Raw genomic sequence first — 20,187 nt, 5'->3', positions numbered from 1 at the left:
CTTTAGAACGGGAAATGGGAACAAGTGATTAAGGCCACTTAATCGTTTTTTCCTAATTTACTCAGGTTATTTGAAATTTCAAACAGAAATGGAATTAACGTTTCACTCAATGCTGTGGACTAAATGCTTTTTTTTTTTTGTTCTTGTAAGATTTCATTTATTAGATGTGTGATCCCAGACAAATTATGAAACCACTCAATTTTCTTATCTGGATGATGAAGACAATAATACATTAAAATGAGATAATAATACATCATTTAAGGGCCATTGTAAGGAAAACTCCCAAGCACTGTAACTGACATATAGTTAGCCAATACATGGTGGACATTCATACAATTATCCATGTAATTATCTTGGTATTATACTTCATTTATTTCTAGAGACCTGACATATGTCCATCCCCCATGTCCCCATCCCCCCATGTGTCCATCATTTGTCCATCTCTCTCTCTCTCTCTCTCTATCATCTTGTTTTTTGTTAGGATAAAATTTCCATAACAGAATATACTGTTTTAGAGTATATAATTCAGTGCCATTTAAGTATATTCACAGTATTGTGCAACTATCACTGCTATTCAGTTCTGAAACTTTCTTCACGCCAGAAGGAAACCCTGGAACCCTGAAGCAATCATTCTCTTTCACTCTCCACCTAGCCCCTGATAACCATTAATTTGCTTTTTGTTTCTATGAATTAACCTCTTCTGGATATTTCATGTAAACAGAATCATACAATATGTGACCTTTTGTGTCTGCCTTCTTTCCCTTAACATAATGTTTACAAGATTCATCTATGTTGTGCCACATAGTAGTGCATCCTGACTTTATGGTTCAATATCTCATTGTATCGATATACCACATTTTGTTTATTCATCATCAGTTGACAGACATTTGGGTTGTTTTCAACTTTTGACTATTGTTAATAATGCTGCTATGAACATTTGTTTATGAGTTTTTGTTTGAATACTTGTTTTTAGTTCTTTTGGGTATATACTTAGGAATGGCATTGCCAGATCATGTGATAATTAATGCTGCATTTGAGTTTTTGAGAAACCGTCCAGTTGTTTTCCACAGTGACTGCACCATTTTATATTCCTACCAGCAATTTGCAAGGATTCCAATTTCTCCATATTCTTACTAACACTTGTTATTTATTATTTTTACATCCTAGTGGGTGTGAAGTGGTATCTTCTTGTGGTTTTGATTTGCATTTCTCTAATAAGTAACAATGTTCATCATCTTTTCATGAGTTTATTTACCATTTGTATACCTTCTTTGGAGGAATGTATCTTCAACTCCTTTGTTCATTTAAAAATATTTATTTTTTTGTCTTTTAGTTGTTGAGTTTTAGGAGGTCTTTATACATTCTAGGTATTAATTCCTTACCAGATATATGACACAGCAGTACTTTATCCCATGCTGTGAGCTCCCTTTTTCTTGATAGTGTCCTTTGATGTACGAAAGGTTTTAATTTTGTTGAAGTCCAATTTATCTATTTTTTTTCTTTGATTAATTGTACTTTTGGTGTAGTATCTAAGAGGTCATCCCCAATCCCAGGGCATGAAGCTTTCCCCATATGTTTTCTTTTAAGAGTATTATGGTTTTAGTTTTATATTTAGTCTTTGATTTGTTTTGAGTTAATTTTTGTATGGGGTGTGAGGTAAGGGTCCAAATCCATTCTTTTGCATGTGGATATCCAGTTGTCCCAGCACCATTTGCTGAAGAGACTACTATTTACCCATTGAATGGCCTTGGCACTCTTGTCAAAAATGAACTTTCTACAAACATATAGATTTATTTCTGGACTCTCAATTCTATTTCATCAATCCACATTTCTATCATTATGTCAATACCACACTATTTTAATTACTGCAGTTTTTGTAGTAATTTTTGAAATCAGTAAGCTTGTGTCTTATAACTTTGTTTTTATTTTTTGAGGTTGTTTTGGCTATTCTGGGTTCCTGGTAATTCCATATGATTTTGAGGATCAGTTTTCCATTTCTGTAAAAAAAGACCATTGGGTTTTTTTTGTTTTTTGTTTTTACAATGATTCATCAGTTGCATATATCACACAGTGCTCATCACATCACGTGCCCTCTGAGGGTTGTGGAAGGGGAGGTTGGTAGGGGGTGGGGTAACTGGGTGATGACCATTGGGATTTTGATAGAGATTGCACTGAATTTGTAGATTGCTTTGGGTGTTATTGCCATCTTAACAATATTAAATCACCCAGTCCATGAACATGAGATGTATTTCCATTTATTTAGGTCTTTGATTTCTTTCAACAATGCTTTGTAGTTTTCAGTGTACAAGTCTTGAACCTCCTTGATGAAATATATTCCTAAGTATTTCAATTTTTTCAATGCTATTGTAAGTAACATTGTTTTCTTAATTTAATTTTTGGGTTGTTCATTGCATGTGTATAGAAATACAACTGAATTTGTGTGTTGATTTTGTGTCCTGCAAGTATGCTGAATTCATTTATTATCTCTAATAGTTTTTTTTTTGTGTGTATATTCTTTAGGGTTTTCTATATATAAGATTATGTCATCTGTGAATATAGATATTTTCATTTCTTCCTTTAGAATCTTGATGCCCTTTATTTTACTTGACTAATTTTTGGCTAGAAATTCCTAGTATAATGTTGAATTGAAGTGGTGAACCCTCCTCTTATTGCTGATCTTAGGGGAAGAGCTCTCAGTCTTTGATCATTGAATATAATGTTAGCTGTGAGCATTTATTTATTTTAAAACCTCTTTATACTCTAATTTTGAAATAACTGGGTGAGACTGCACAACTTAGAAACATGGTACATTCCCTGAAAGTCCACTAATCCACAGAGATGATTACTATTCATATTTTGAAAATTGCTCTTTTTTTTTTAATGATTTTATTTATTTATTTGACAGACAGCCAGTGAGAGAGGGAACACAGGCAGGGGGCGTGGGAGAGGAAGAAGCAGGCTCCCATCAGAGGAGCCTGATGTGGGGCTCGATCCCAGGACTCTGGGATCACGCCCTGAGCTGAAGGCAGATGCTTAACAACTGAGCCACCCAGGCGCCCCGAAAATTGTTCTTTAAATGTCCTTAACATTTTTTTTTTCAAAAATATGGCCTGGTAGATTCTATCTGTATCACTAAAGCAGGCAATAAGACCTGATGTCTTATCTGTATCATCTCAGATAATTGGAGTTACCTTAGTTAAGATTAATCTTAGAACCAAACATTTTGAAATGTACTATCTTTGGGAATGCGGCTGATTATTTTAACATGTGCTTTTTGTTTTTAAATTACAGATTGGTTTTGTCCTTTATCCCCCCAGTGGAGGTCCTGCATGGGATGCAATGGATCATGACAACATTATGTTTCTTACCATATGCTTTTGTTGGCATTATGCGTTAAACCTTATCATCATCGGAATGATTTATGCCTTTGTCGCTTGGTAAGTTAGTGATTTTTTTCTTCATGTAAGTTCTATTTCCTGGTATATGATCATCAAGACTTGAAAGTATTGAACTTTAAATTCAAAGGCGGACTTCATTCCTTTGTATTCCACAAGACAGGGTAATGTAGTAGAAAATTATCTGCAAACCCAGGAAGTCCTCCTTGAAAGAATAAATGCTTGTTTAAAGTTAGACTCACTCAACTGTGTCTCAGACCTATGTGTCACCCTTCAACACACTTTTCTGTGCCATCATATCTTTGTGTATGCTGTCTCCTTTTCCAGACTGTCCTCTCCATACCTGCAGTGAGCCTTCTACTTGCCCACATGTACATCAGTCATAGCAATTCACAAGCTTGGTGTCATTTTTTTGACCAACATTTATGTCTCCCATTAAATTTAAGTACATGATTAATTTGACATTTGCTCTAGTATTTCTAAAAGTAAGATTCAGTTGAAAATCATGTTTTTAGACCCCAATGCAATGTTTCACAATGGATGAAGAGCAATATAACAGATTGATAAAACACATATTTCTAGCTCTGCTACCTATCAGCTGTATGACTTTGAGCAAATTATGTAACCACATTAAGTCTCAGTTTTATTGTTTACAAAATGGACATAATAATAGTACCTGAATGAGATGTGTATTTAAATTGTTTCGGACATAATAAGGGCACAGTGGAGGTTCTTCTTCTTGTTGTTCTTGTTCTTTTTGTTATTTTTCTTGTTCTCCTCCTCCTCCTTCTTCTGTATCACAAAATGCATAAGGTATAGGCCCTAAGGGGGAGAGATAGACAATTTAAATACAGGGCAATAGGTGGAAATAGTAGAACAAAGCACTATTGGAGCCCAGAGGAGGCTTCCTCGCAGGTGAGAATTAAGTTTCAGGTTGAAGGATGAAAAGGTATAGAAAGAGCTGAACATGGTGTCTGTCTTTAAGGTAGCTAATACCAAAACACAATGGGTCTGGCTGGTCCCAACTACTAGGCATGCAGGCTCCACACTTAATTCTTCAGACTTCAGCACTGACCTAAATGTTCTATATCTGCGGTCTTCATTTGGGTGGCCATGAGCTATTTGACTATGTGGTTGTTGAGCACTTGACATGTGCCTAGTGCCACATTAATTTTAATTAATTTAGATATCTGTATATCCATAGCGACTACCATATTGGGCAGTATACATCTAGTAGGTTCTCTAGATTCCTAAAATGTGGTAGATGTTTCTAGGCCCAATGGGGTCTCAACCTCTTCAAAAACTAGCATTCTACTCTTCTCTCCCAGTTCACCTCTCTTGCTTTGTGCTTCTTTGAGCTTCACTGCTGATGCAGCTTTGGTGCTGGGTCTCTAAGTAAGAGAACCATTTCCTTGTCTAGCTCCAGATGTCTCTGCTGGCTTTGGGTCAGCTTACTTTGATCTTCTAGAGGTCTAAGTGCTTCTAGAGGTCTAAGTGCTTTGGGTACTGGGAGATTCTAGCTTCTTGTTGACTGATTTCTATTAGTCCTATTTAATTCCTCCAAAGCATGCACATGGCTGTTAAGACTGGCTCTGCCATTGAGTGAAATTTGGCTTCTTCCTCTGTTGTTCTAGGCTGACATCTGGGCCTCATCTCCTTAAGGGCTGGGCAGCCTCCAAGAATAATGGCAACATTCAAGGAGCCTCTCTGGCTCATGTCAGCTCCCTTCCAGTGCCAAAAGAAGACTACTGTCTCTTCCTGTTTCAAAAAGCTTCCGACCTCTCTTAACCACTTACAGTTTTCTAGAAACCAGAAAGTCCATGTTGAATTTTTCAGCCTTTACCTTTTTGACCACTCAGTCCCCTTACCTGGCATATCCAAATTAAATGCCCATCTCTTCTGTGAAAACTTCTGTGACAATTCTAGCCCTCATCTCCCTTCATGAGTTTGTACAGGACTTTAGTCACTACTACCCATTTTAACAACTGCGATCTATCTTTACTCAGTTCACATCAGCCTTATCTGCTAGCTACATTGTACCACCTTGAAGAAAATACCCTTTTCATATTTTGCACAGGTCTTGGCATGCCGTCAAACATATAGCAGGTACTCAGTAAACACATTTACTGTTTTAATAGATCTGCTTCAGAGTTACATGAATATGGGCTTTATTTGTTTGGAAATCATGTTTCACATGCTTTTCAGTCTTGCTCTCATAGTGCTCTTGGAAATATAAGAACAAGAGCTCATGTTGTGAGGTATGTTGATATAAACTTAAGCAATAACTTAAAAAATATCATGAAGATCCAGTAACTTTCAGTGAGGTCACATGGCTGGCTAATTCAGTTCTATAATCATAAGGAGTTTTGACAATCTGTTTTTTCAGGGTTTGGTTGGAATAGTTTGTAATTCAGTCACCAGTGATGGATTTTCAGGACATTATATTGGAATTTGTTTGACAAAGTGCAAAGATCACCATGGAAACAGAACTGGGTTATGGAACTACAACCAGCCAAATCTCAGAAAAATGAAGTTGTACTTCCCAGCTTTCCAGAATAATAGTTCAAAGATTGCCTCATTCAGCCCCATAACTTTCCAGAATAATGGTTCAAAGATTACCTCATTCAGCCCCATACCTACAGTTCTGAAATGACAACTCATAGGAGAGACTTGTATGTTTGGAAATTTTATTAGATGCTCTGTATTTCCTATTTAAACACCACTATTCATAGAACTATTTCAAAAGCCCCTCTCTATGGGTAGAGAAACATGCCCACTTTCAGGTTGGTTCCCTAAGCAATAATTCAGGTAACTCATTTCGAAGAACAAAATAGAAATGACCAAATTCCAGGAATATGATGGTTTGCCTTCTGGAAGTTTGATTTCCAGATAGACTCTGAAAGTACACCCAGAGTCTCAGTTCTGCTCTTTCTCTTACTAATCGAAGAAAACTTATGGGAGCAAAACCTCAGACACATCCTAACCTTAGTATTCTGGACTAACATCATTCCGGGAACTAGCAACTATTTGCACTTCCTCTTTATCATTCCAGCATTTAATCTGTCTCCAGTGCCCACTGATGCATGTGCCAATACTGAGGATGGCAGGGGGCAGAGAGCCTGAACATGCCTCAGCGTGGTAGCTTGTAACAACAGCAGACACAACCCAGAAAGGAAGAGTGGGAAACAGGAAAAGTCGCTAGGGTCTCTGCTAACAATTAATTTGTAATAAGTAGCCATGTGTTTGTTTTATTTTCCACAGAGTCATCAGGAATGAATCTAATTAATGGACAGTTAATCCATTTTATTTACCATGTATTGAGGTTATGCAATGTAGAGATACCTGTGTGAATCTAAAAAATGACACAAACACTGTCCCAACATTTAACTTATTTAAAGAAATTAGTCCTTCATGAGAACAGTGCCTTGAAGAGCTGAGGACATTGGGAGCAACATCAGTAGTCAATTAAGAATCAAGGCAAATTATTTTGATTGGTCTCCTTGATCTTGATGAGGCAATGGTTGTTATTGATACTACTCAGTTGTATATTGAAGGAGTTAATGCTGAGTTGAAAGTGATGTAGCCAGATGTGGACTTGATGCAAAAGTTCTCGGCTGAGCTTGGTTTCATCTGGGCTTGCTGCAGACCAGAGATTCTCTTGTTTGTTTTAGAAATGATCAAAGCTATGCATAATTAGGCATTTTCTGATGCCTAATTAAATAATCATGTTATACATTTAAAAACTGTGTTACATCTGTTTACTTACACCCTGCTTTAATCCACAAAAAGTTTTCAGGTAGCTCCAAAACCAAATAAAAGTGACTTCCTTTTTTGGATTGCCTCTCCCATTTGCACAGATAATTTGGAGTTTGTTGTATTATAGATACACATTGTTCTGAGTTTTTATTAAACGGCATAACATGAGTTGCCTTTCATTCTCCTCAGGTTGGTTAAATCTCGACTTCAGAGGTTCTGCCCCTCAGAAGTTGGACTCCTGAAAAATGCTGAACGAGAACAAGAATCTGAAGAAGAGATGTGATTTTGATGGGCATTTAGTCTTTCTGGATGAGACTCTCTTTTTTGGGTTATTTTTGTTTATGGTTTTATTTTTTTGACCTTTTGCTTGGAGAACAGGCGGCTGAGGATGATTCTTGGTATATTGTTTGTATTTCCAATTTGGTTAAAGTATTTGAATTCAAATATTTTATTTTTAGGTTTGTAAGTACTTTGGGTGATAAATGCATTTTGCACATCAGTCATGGTATTTGGGGCCTGGAGCGACTATTCCCAGATCATCTAAAGTTAACATCCATGCTAAGAAAAATGTTTTATTTGCCTTATAGATATGCTCAAGCTTCCTGGGCTTACTACCACTGTAACTCATGAAACATGGAATTACACTTGTTTCTCTTGTTGCTGCAATGAGAAATAAATGGATGCAGGAACCTTGGTACAGACACCGCAACACCTCAAGTCTTTTTTTTTTTTTTTTTTTGGTACATTCTCATTGTTTTCTTTCTTTTTTTAATTTAAATTCAATTAGTTAACATATAATACATTGGTTTCAGATGTAGAGTTCAATAACTCATCAGTTGCATATAACACCCTGTGCTCATCACATCACATGCCCTCCTTAATGCCCATCATCCAGTTACCCCCACCTGCCTCCCCTCCAGCAACCCTCAGTTTGTTACCTATAGTTCAGAGTCTCTCGTGGTTTGTCTTCCTCTCTGACGACTTCTCATTCAGTTTTCCCCTCCCTTATCCTATGATCCTCTATGCTGTTTTTAGCAGCAATGTCCACGATAGCCAAACTGTGGAAAGAGCTGAGATGTCCATCAACAGATGAATGGATAAAGAAAATGTGGTATATATACACAATGGAATATTACTCAGCCATCAGAAAGGATGAATACTTACCATTTATGTCAATGTGGATGGAACTGGAGGCTATTATGCTGAGCGAAATAAGTCAATCAGAGAAAGACAATTATCATATGGTTTCACCCATATGTTTCTTTAGTTCAACTGCACCTCACCCTTGCATCATGAAGAAGGAGCAGTGTGACAAACTCCTTTTTGTGAGACATCTCCTTCTGTAGTACCTGAGTTGTCCCCTGAGAAAAGCCAGCCAGCAGTCATCCTGAGTTGTGCAGTCTTTTAGAGAAGACAGAGAAATGATCCCTAGGACACATGGATGCAAAGCCATGAGGAATTGGGAAGGGGGAGTTATGATGTTATCTCTAAAGTAAAAAGTCATCACTACACCATAGCATGGCCTCCATACTGTCCCCTCTGCTGAAATAGCGGAGGGGTTAAAATAAGGAAGAGTATTTTATGGATCACCTGTGTAAAAAGTCAGAGCTCTTACTTGTCTTGCACTAAGTAGCCCTTAGTGGAGAGTCAGGAGATCTTATTTCTAATTCTGTCTCTACAATTAACCAGCCTCTAGGACTTTAGCAATCACCATGTCCTCTCTAAAGTAAGGGAATTGAACTGGATGAGGCACTTTCTGGCTGTCACATCTTATGAATCTAGAATCTCTGAGAGAAAGTGAAGCCAACGACAGCTGATTTAATACAATGTTAGTCAGAAAGGCCAGTCCCTGCCATGATAGCAAAGGTAAGGAAGGCTTTCAGGAATCCTTGAGGGCTGATTGAATATAGAAGACAGGAAGCACCCTCATGGGCAGCTGGAGGTGAAATGTGGGCAATTAAATCCTGAAGCTCCATGGCATTCTAGAAGCACTGACAAATCCGGAAGTCTGTCCCAGTCTGATATTATCACAGTGATACTGGAGAGGGAGGAGGTGAGTAGATTCTTTAGGCCAAAGAACTGGACACGTTCATTTTTTTAATTTAAGGGTCGGAAAGAACTGATGTGGGTGCCTAAACACTTATTTTGAATAATACGATAAACCTGAGTACACTTCTGGTGTATGAAATGCCCACATGCATGTGATGTCAGGGTGTGATTATGGCATTCTGTTCCATGCATGTCCTATATCTTTTCTAGTCCAGTAAGCTCCTATAACTGGCAAGTTTGTGTTTCACACACATGCCATTCATGAAAACGGCATTGCTGGTATGTAGGCCTGAGTGGGGACTCTCAGAACAATGAGCCAAAGCCAGAGTAAGGTTGGAACTTTGAAAACTGATGTAAGTGTGAATATTCCGGCAGTCTTTATGAGAGAGCAGAAACATCCTTTCCTCCAGTCTCTGGACCAAAAGAATGCAAGAGAGATACAGCTCAGTGAGTTCTCAGCGGGGGAATATTTGGTTCGGTCTAAGGCCACAGTCTGGGGCTATCTACCTCTAGTCCCTGAAATGAACAATACATTTGAACACCATTGTTGTAACTTTATGGAAGCCTTCACCAAGGAAGGAGTGGGAGGGGGTAACCTTCCTTATTTATATTTGTATTTTATCTCAACCCTTCCAAAATCTTGGGGTCTCAATTCCTGAGCCTTTGTCAAACTTCCTTTGTGGGTATCTCATGCTTCATTTGCCATAAACAAAGTAAAGAAACTCTTTTACATAACTCAGCCCAGTATCAACATTGGCTCTTGATGTGACACTAACTCCTCAGTGATCTCTGTAACTTTCACTCTCCTTTGCTTGAGAAATGCACAGTGCAGCTTCTGGCTACATTACCTTTCAGCTCATTGTTGAAATAGGAGGTGGGGTGTGATGTACTCCTCCTCATTTTATCACTCCAGGGCTCGTTAATGGAGATGATATTGGTTGTGTTTGGGATGTGGGTTCATAAGGTGGTGCAGGAGTCACTGGGGACTAAGAACAATGAAAATAAAAGCTGAGAAGTGAAGAATTCTCCCCAAGTTCAAGGAGTCAGTAGATAAAAAAACCATGAAAGAAAGGTTTGTAGACATGGAGAATAGATCCAGAAATTCTATATTCTGTCTAATGCGAATGAATTCCAGATAGAGGAGGTTGAGAGAATCGAGGACAAACTTAGAATAAAAGAATTTCCCCCATGTAAATGGCAATGAGGGGAGATTTTTGCTTTAAGCTTAAGGAGGGACTTCAAGAGATGTGCGGTGATGAGAGTGACTGGGTTTCTGGGCTAAACCAGTGAAAATGGGAAAACTTAATCCTTTTTATATTTTAAGTTCAATTTATAAATATTATTATTCTATTTTTGAGTCTTGTAAGTTTAAACACGTGATTTTAAGAAGACTTTGATGTTAGGGCACAATTTTACATTTAGATAATTAGATTTCCCTTTAAACATCTTAAACTGTAGTTATGAATTAAATATTTTTAATATTCTTCTTAAGAAGGAAACTTCAATTAACTGACAAATCTTCCCAAGTTAAGTTATTCTTGCAAATCTAATGTATTAAACTTATAAATGTGGTGAAACATAAGTGTCCTTTTTAAGAAAAAAATTTTGGGGGGGGAAAGGGAGAGGCAAAGGGAGAGGGAGAGAGAATCCTAAGCAGATTACACATCCAGTGCGGAGCCTGATTCAGGGTTCAATATCACGACCCTGAGATCATGACCTGAGCTGAAATCAAGAGTTGGGGGCCCAACTGACTGAGCCACCCAGGGGCCCCAAAGCATAAGTGTTCTTTAATTTTCTGCTACAGTGTGTAAACTTAGTGAAAATCACAAGCCTAAATCTGTTACTCAATTAAACATTTATAAATTAGACCTGCAAGACTAATCAGCATAGACAAAATTATTTTCAAAATTATAAATACCTAAAATGCTACACAAGTATAATTTCCTAACACAAAAATCTCATTATGAGTTTGATTCTCTTAAACATTACTGTACTTAATTCTAAGCCTTTCCACGATAAACTAGGCTTACTGTTAAGGAAGTGATTTATTTATGATAGGCAGCATTGGGAAATACCTAGTCCGCTCCTTGAGCTCTCGGACCCAGATACTGAATGGAACAGGATTCTTGACAGTGACCCTAACGGCACATGCTGAATCCTGTTATTTATGGTCACTCTATCAGACTCTCCACACAAGCTGTCTCCCAGCCTTTTAAAGCACAGGGAAGGCACCATCCTGAGTTGGAGTCATACTTAAAATTATCTGTCTTTTCCACCTACTCATGGAAATCTGCCGCACTCGCCCAGGCTGTCATGCCACTTGATGGAATTTCATTATACTTTAGCTCTAAAGATATTTAAATATATTTCCTTCTGAGTATAAAGACTTCTGAACTTGATGTTATCCTGCACTTTTATTTTCATATATTTCCTATTGGGTAAGACTCCTCCATTTTTACAGATATTGAGGTGATAGTCTAATGAATTCTAGGTCACTTTCTTTTAAAGATAATTCCAACTAACAGCTCTGAGGTTAAATGCCAGTATTTCTTTGCCTTCACTGCTTTAAAGCTGGGAGAACATTGTTCAGTGTGTGTATGTGTTATGGGAGGGACTGCTATGACTAACGTGAAATGTTAGAAGTGAGAAGGCACCTCTTACCTGGTCACCTTCATGATCTTGGGCTGTTCTGCCTGTTTTCCAAATGTCCTAAGGGAGGATTACGGAGTTCAAGTAAGAAGCTTGGGGTGGGACGCAAATAATCCCTATTTGAGGATTTGTGTCTGAAGCTAAAATACATACAGGTTCCAAAACATATAGACATAAGCTCACCCGAGTATGCAAGGGGCCTAGCAATTTTAAATGGAACTCTGTCTTCTGACGAGAAACCGCCCCGGATTCCTTTGTCTCTCAGATCAGGTCTAAGTTAATTAGCGTCATGTTGAAATAAAATCATTTCACTTGAACGTAATTCACTATGTAGTTATGCTGTCAGACTGTCCAACAAAACCCTTGGACCAGTCAGGCTGACTTGTTTTCTGTTCCCCCAAATACGTTTAATTTCCGAATCTATGTTGTATCAACTATCCTACCTCCCCAGCTCCTTGCATTCTGACCTCTGGAGATTCTTTAAGGCTCAGTTCAAAACCTTTCTTTGCTACTGCTTCATCCCACTCTTCTCTGCCTGTGAACTCACACAGCACTAAGTACAGAGTGACATCGGATCATAGTCCATCCAGTCCTGTAGTTATCTTTTTTCTTTTAAAGATTTTATTTATTTGAAAGAGAAAGAGAGAGCACAAGCAGACAGAGCAGCAGAGGGAGAAGCAGGCTCTTCGCCAAGCAGGGAGCCTGATGTGGGGCTCGATCCCAGGTCCCTGGGATCATGACCTGAGCCGAAGGCAGACACTTAACTGACCAAGCCACCCAGGCGTCCCAGCTGTAGTTCTCTTTATACATAAATTCTTCCTTCTTAGTATTTTACAATCCCCTAAAGACAATCATACTTCTTTTTTTGTGTGTTTAAAAACATAGACATATATTATTATAAAATCAACTGGTTTTATAAAAAGCATTATATTTAAAGATGATTTAATACACATGCATGTTAAAATAAATATAAATTATGATTCTTTTGAGTGCAAACAAGTGGTTACCCAAAGGAGAAATAAGACCTCCTTAATAGTTGTAATACCCCTGAAAAGTTAGAAGGTCTTACACAAAAGTATTTATATTGTGTTCTTCTACTGCTCCTCATGCTTGCTTTTAAAGAATCAGAATTTAAACAGAATATGAAAAAATCAATTATAAATAAATATAAAAATATACCTGTATAAGATTTTTATTGAAGACATGATTATCATTGTGTAAATGCCTACATGTGAGATTATAAATAAAGTAAAATGTTGAAGGACTGTGTTTTCTCAATTTTAGAGAAGGGGAATTTTCTGAAGACAAATATTTGAAGTTAAAGTACAAGGACTTCACTAATTTCACACACTGGTATCATCAACAGATTGTGATGAAACGGAAACCGCTCTTTTTAAGACAAAAATGCTGTCTAATAGGAAAAGCACAAATTGGGCTTTCTGAATCACAAAAGTTCTGAAACAGAAAGGTAAAGTGACAAAAAAAAAACAAAACCCAACAATGTGAAATTAAGAAAAGTAAAAGTTGTATTTTGGGGTTTCTTTTTTACACAGCTATGCTTCGTCTAGGGAAATCTTCCACAGGCATGCTTTTTGTGGCATCCAGTTGGTTCTATTCCTCTGTGAGCCCTGATAAAGATGACACAGCTTCCATGAAACAGCTTTCCTCCGGCCTTTCCATTGGGTGAGGATGAGCCTTTTTCTTGTGGAAACTCATGAATCTCTCAGTTCCGTGAACGTCGGCTTCACGCGTGGGTTATTTGCTGGAGCTAATAATGGGAAGGGCCCACAAGAGGTACTGAACACAGTCTGGTTTTCCGGCCTTCCTGATTCCAGGAGACAAACCATACAGAAGGTTTTAATCGTTCAATATTTCTGTGAAGGTCTGAAACCGGTACATTTCTTTTAACCAGAAAGGCACAGGCAAGGTAGAGATTATGGAGTCAGCCTGAATGAGTTGTTGATCTTTACTGAAGGCATCCGAAAACATCTAATCGAGCCTTCGGGTAGGAATGTTAACATCTGCCAGTGTATATAGAGGTGTTAGGCTTGACTCGAGATAACGCAGTTGAGGAAAAGGCACTAAATTCATGCTGGTTTCATTAAGGTCCATATTAAGGGACCCTTCAAGCCTGGTTCAGCAGCAAATTTGCCACAGTGGTATTCATTTCATCGAAGGGCTTCTGGTGCCACTTTTCAAAAAACCCTGGCACTTGAAGTAACCAGACTCTTTGGCTTTATCGTTGTACCCAGCTTTCCGGAATTCACCATGAGGTCAATCCTGCTAATGATGTCAAATAAAGATTAGTTGTCAGTGGGAATACACAGTCTGCATGCTCACGGAGACCTTCACTGCCAAGGTGCTAATATAAGACAAGGTTATGAGATCATCCTCTTCAGAAGCATACATTAGAGCCATGGATCTGTAGAGTTCTGAGAATTCACCCTCAAGCTCTTTTAAGAGAAATGTTTCAAGTCCAGATCCTGTTCCCCCTCCCATGGAATGTATAATAAAAAAACAACAACACTGCAAACAATCACAGGGCTCTGCCAACTTTCTGAGTTTCTCTGAAATCTGTTCTTCATAAAGACTGCCAAAAACTTTGTGACCCGTAGCCCAATTATTCCCTGAGCCAGAAATATCGGTGATGAGCTGCTTGCTATCAAACACATCTCTCAATGGGCCCTGCAGAATTTCATTTATTACCCCTTCCTCCATGTTGATCAAGACAGCTGGTGCTTTCAAAAAATAAATTTTCCTCTAGGAAACACTGCCACCATCACCAACCACTCTGGTATCATCATTTCTGAAGAAGCTGTTTATTGCCTCATTATAAATTCCTTTCTGGTTGGCCTCAGCATGCTCCCTTAGTGCCAGATCCCAGAAGCAGCAGTCCATCCGGTTTCCACCCTGGCCGACCAGTACGACCACCATGGACTGGGCCACGCTGCGGGCGCGGTGGGATCCGGGCACGGGGGAGCCCGCGCCTGCTTTCCTGCTCCCAGCCTGGCCTGGCCCACCGGCAGCAGCCATACTTCTTTTGTCTCTACTGTAACTCCTAAGGAACCCTCCTCAGCTTGTAGCATTGCAAAGTGAGCTATAGCAACATAATAAAGAGAGAAAAACCAAAGGAAGACATTATTTAGAGAAAAGAGGTCTTAAAAGGTTGTCTGTAGGTGAGGACTTGGAGGCCAGAGAGTTAGTGATTTGTCCAAGATCATGCAGTCAATTAGTGGCTGAGCCCATGAAGGAACGCAAGTCTTCTGATACCAAAAGTTGGGGCTCTTTCCACTTTAGAGGTTACATGACTGCAGGGTGAATAGCTCAGTTCCTTCTTAGATGGACCTGCCTCATTCTAAAGACCATCTGCCCCCATCCCTGCTCCCCACATGGCTTCTGTTCAAATATCTGGTCAGACATTTTCTTAGTCAGTTTGGGCTGCTATAACAGAGCACCATGGACTGCGTGGTGTGAACAGCAAACATTTATTTCTTACAGTTATGGAGGGTGGGAAGTCTAAGATCAAGGCACCAGCAGACCTGGTATTTGGCGAAGGCCTTACTGGTTTGCAAACTGTCTTGTATCCTCATGTGCAGAGACAGATTGTCTCCCTCCAGTATCTTCTTTATAAGGAAATTGATCCCAGCATGAGGGCCCCTCTCTGATTATCTGATTACCTTCCAAAGGCCTCACTTCCAAATACAATCACAGTGAGGATTAGACTGGATGAATGGCTAAGTACTGGATATACTGTGTAATAAACAGCGGAAAAGACAATAGCAATGATGCTACCCTCTAGTGGCAGAGCGTGGCAACACAACGCATAAGACTACCAGGTTCACGTCCTAAAAGATCGAGTCAGACGACAAACATCGTTAGAGGTAGAGTTTGGGTTAGTTTTTAAAATCTTAATTTTTAAAAAACGTTAAAATTAAAAAAAAACAACCTAATACATCCGTGACCTTAACTTGCACTTACTCTTAACATCAGTTTTAAGCTTAATGTTTTAGGCTTGAAAATAAGGCATGTATTTGAACTGCAAAATGGATGCTGAACATAATATGGCAAATGCCAGGAATGAAAATATTATCTCTCCCAAGCTGTATTACCAGCTATAAAATAGAGTCACCTTATTGAGAAACCTGATGATAACTTGGCTTGGTTAATACGTTTATGCTGTTTTATGGCCCCACACGGGTTGGCAAGTTTCCTTAACTGGTCTTTTTGTCATTCATTCCAATATTCCTCAGGTAGGAATGTAGAGTAAACACCAGAGGAGTAAATAATTTACCAACTAGTGACTTCTGCATTATTGTCTTTGATGTGCTTATATGCCTGTTCTCTAACTCGATCACAAACTCCTTGAGTATCATACACTATTATTAAGCTTTCTGGGGATTATGCGTCTCAGCTGGAAAATGCATGGTGCCTGTTGTGACGTGGCTCCTGTATTATTCAGCGTTCTCCAGAAACAAAACCAAAAAAAGATATATAGGCCAATTAATTTAACAATTAATTAATAATTATTAATCAATATTAATAAAAATAATTATACTAAATGGAGAGATTTAGGATCCAGAATACTATCTTGTCAAGATAAAAACAGTGGGATTTGGGCACCTGGGTGGCTTAGTCAGTTAAGCGTCTGCCTTCAGCTCAGGTCATGATCCTGGGGTCCTGGGATTGAGTCCCACATCAGGCTCCCTGCTCAACAGGGAGTCTCCTTCTCCTCACTCTGCGCCACCCCCTTGTGCTCTCTCTCTCAAATAAATAAATAAAATCTTTAAAAAAATAAAAATAGTGGGATTTAATGCAGGACATTGAAAATACCAAGAAATTTCACCTCAGGTACGCTTATGATTTCTTACTCCTATTTTCAGAAGGACTAGTGTTCACACGGGACTAGTGTTTCTTGGCTGAGGCTCTTTTTTATTTACTGTAAATTTTGGATCTGCATTTCACCCAAATGAGGCTTTTTAGAAAGGAAAGAAGAAAATTAAACTATTTCCCACACTATGCCTCTCAACCAACCCATAACTGACCAATTCTCTCCTCTTTCAATCTTAACCACACACCTGTGGCTATCAGCTCAGATTTGGGGGATATAAAAGGGAAGGAATGAAAGAGGAGAAAGTGGGAAAAGAAAAGATAAGGGAACAAGTCAGAAGAGATGAAGAGAGGAACTGAAGTTCTCTGGAGCAAGATGCAGAAGTAAACTTCAAACTAAAAAAGAATGTGAGGGTTCCTTTTCTTCCATCTTCTGGAGCACAGAGAGATTAATTCAGAGTTACATTAATCGGAGTCCAGAATCTTCTGTGGACACATAGTTTAATTTCATAGACACCAAACTTCTGCTAGTGTTAAGTGAATTACTTTCACAAAGTGATGCTGATTTTTCCTCTGTGGAGCAATCAGCCATCAAGATCCTCGAGACCCTCAAGATCTAGAACACCTGGGTCTGGAGAGCATGGGAGGCACCTGAAGAACCAAGGCACGAAGAGGAGAGGAAAGTGGGAAGACACGAAGAAAGGTCAGTGATCTAGTGACTTTCCCTCGGCCCAGGAAACCTTTTGCTATAACCTTTCTCCCTGCCCCCCATTGACCACCAGGTAGAAACAGAGGTGGGTAGGGGTGTATAGATAGGTGAACTCAACCGTTTCTCTGTTAGCAGTGGCTCAGAGTTTTCACTAACGAAGGGGTGGTAGACGCCATTGGGAGGCTTTCCAATGGAGAAACTCAGGCTCATCTCTAAGGAACAACAGGTGGGGAAGTTGAGACTGGCCTTTGTCATTAGTATCAGGGGAGGTAAGGTAAGCAGGTTTCTGTGTAATTAACTCTCTATTGGGTTCACAGTCCAGATAGTAGGGAAAGAAAAGAGATTTCAGAACGTCTTGATGCTTCTGAGTATAAGCTCATTAAGAATCTGGTTAAATAAATGAATAAGATAAAATAAAGACTAGTGGTTTCACAGATGAGAGAAATATAGGCTCCTTGTGCATTTGAGCAGGCTTATCGGAACATCTGGCAAGATTTCCATAAGCATTAACAGAGGACTGTCCTAGGACACAAAAAGTCCATTTAATCTCTTGCCATTTGCTGGTTTACTGCAAACTTGATTCACTTCCTTTGGGAAAATTACCCTTGAACAGTGATTATAAACTTCAGCAGTCATCAAGTTGGAAGACTAGTTAAAACACAGATTGCTGGCCCCACCCCCAGAGTTTCGGATTCAGTAATTTCCTATTTTATTGAATGGGTTATAATGTTAGGACATTATTTTGATGCTCAAATTGCCAGAGGTGAAGAAAGCTGTCTTCACTTTGGGGGCAAGAGAAAATGGAACTAGACACTTGATTCTCAGTTTTGTTTTGATTTAAATTCAATTAGCCAACATTTGGTACATCATTAGTTTTTGACGTAGTGTTCAATGATTCATTAGTCGTGTATAACACCCAGTGCCCATCACATCATGTGCCCTCCTTAATGCCCATCACCAGTTACCCCATCCTCCCACCCACCTCCCTTTCTGCAACTCTCCATTTGTTTCCTACAGTCAAGAGTCTCTCATGGTTTGTCTCCCTCTCTGATTTCTTCCCATTCAGTTTTCCCTCCCTTCCCCTATTCGTTATATTCCACACATGAGTGAAACCATATGATAACTTTCTTTGTCTGATTGACTTATTTCACTTAGCATAATACCCTCTAGTTCCATCCATGTAGATGCAAATGGTGGGTATTCATCCTTTCTGATGGCTGAGTAATATTCCATTGTATATATGAACCACGCCTTCTTTATTCATTCATCTCTTGAAGGGCATTTTGGCTCCTTCCACAGTTTGGCTATTGTGGACATTGCTGCTATGAACATTGGGGTGCATGTGCCCCTTCTTTTCTCTACATCTGTATCTTTGGGGTAAATACCCAGTAGTGCAATTGCTGGGTTGTAGGGTAGCTCCATTTTTAACGTCTTGAGGAACCTCCTTACTGTTTTCCAGAGTGGTTGCACCAGCTTGCATTCCCACCAACAGTGTAAGAGAGGGTTCCCCTTTCTCCACATCCTCGCCAACATTTGCTGTTCCCTGTCTTGTTAATTTTAGCCATTCTGACTGGTGTGAGGTGGTACCTCATTGTGGTTTTGATTTGTATTTCCCTGATGGCAAGTGATGTGGAGCATTTTTCATGTGTCTGTTGGCCATTTTTATGTCTTCTTTGGAGAAGTGTCCATTCATGTCTTCTGCCCATTTCTTGACTGGATTATTTGTTTTTTGGGTGTTGAGTTTCAGAAGTTGTTTATAGATCTTGGATACCAGACATTTATCTGTTATGTCATTTGCAAACATCTTCTCCCATTCCACAGATTGTTGTTTAGTTTTGCTGACTGTTTCCTCGATTCTCAGTTTTATCCAATTCTCATTTGGAGTGAACAACTTTAGCCTTTACTGTAGGCATTCCCATCCCCTTGCTATATTTCTAATTATTTCCTGAGTCCCAGAAAGGGGAGATCATTCACACGGAGAGTACCCGGGGATAGGTGGGGAGCTCTCACAATCGTGCTTTGCTAACCCAGAACCAACAGGTTCTGATATACCAAAGGAGACTGTAGTCCTGCCACTGAGGGCTTGGTGCTTGGCTTGCTGGAGTAAGGGCTGTAATGATTGGTTAGCTTGCCTTCCTCCCCTGGCTGAATGAGATACCTTCATTCCAAAGAGCAGACCGTTCACGCATGTGCAGTATGCCCCGGGAGCTGGCCTATATCCAAAGACTACAGCACAACAGCCCTGTTCCAAACACTTGAGCATCAGCCCTGAGCACGTACCAGCTACACCTGAATCACTGCTCCTCTAGCCACTGATGGGAAAGGAAGGAAAAACAGCCCAAACCAGCAGCTTTCACTGTCTTTCTAAAGGAAGAATTCTAGCTTCTTCTTTTTCCCCCAGTTTTTAAAAATTTTAATTCCACTATGGTTAACACACAGTATTATATTTGTTTCAGGTTTACAATCTGTGTGCTTAAGATTCATGGGATGTCACTGCATTCAGGCCCTATGAATGTCCAGAACTAGAGAATATATGTATATTAATGTGTGATATATATCATAAACATTTATGCACATTTATAAATTTGTGTATATATACATAGTTTTGCATCTATTTATATATGAAATGTATTTATTAAATATATATATTGAAATATATATTATTAGTATACGTAGAAAACCATGAGTTTGTATTGATACACACATCCATTTCCAATCCAACATTATAAGTTTCTATTTTTTTAAGTCACAATGGAGGTCATTTAGATCAAATATTAGAAATAAGAAGTAATATCACACCCC

General features: G+C 39.0%; 1 protein-coding gene and 1 pseudogene across 3 annotated transcripts in view; one reads left to right on the top strand and one right to left on the bottom strand.

Annotated features, from left to right (window-relative positions):
- Positions 1 to 13,114, top strand: part of TMEM45A (transmembrane protein 45A) — a 70,268-nt gene extending 57,154 nt beyond the window's left edge. For all 3 annotated transcript variants that reach the window (XM_026492168.4, XM_057306723.1, XM_057306722.1), the window contains exons 5-6: positions 3,292 to 3,437; positions 7,341 to 13,114. In XM_026492168.4, coding sequence (XP_026347953.1) covers positions 3,292 to 3,437; positions 7,341 to 7,434 — 240 coding nt within the window. In that variant the 3' untranslated portion in view covers positions 7,435 to 13,114. The remainder of the gene's footprint in view (positions 1 to 3,291; positions 3,438 to 7,340) is intronic.
- Positions 13,115 to 13,394: 280 nt separating this feature from the next.
- On the bottom strand, positions 13,395 to 14,882 carry LOC113240848 (tubulin epsilon chain-like; annotated as a pseudogene).
- Between the last annotated feature and the right edge of the window lie 5,305 nt (positions 14,883 to 20,187).

Source organism: Ursus arctos, unplaced genomic scaffold (assembly GCF_023065955.2).
Source record: "Ursus arctos isolate Adak ecotype North America unplaced genomic scaffold, UrsArc2.0 scaffold_4, whole genome shotgun sequence".
In the NCBI taxonomy this organism is placed as follows: Eukaryota; Metazoa; Chordata; class Mammalia; order Carnivora; family Ursidae; genus Ursus; species Ursus arctos.
The sequence above is the reverse complement of the archived record's forward strand: the minus strand, read 5'-3'. Positions and strand labels throughout refer to the sequence as shown.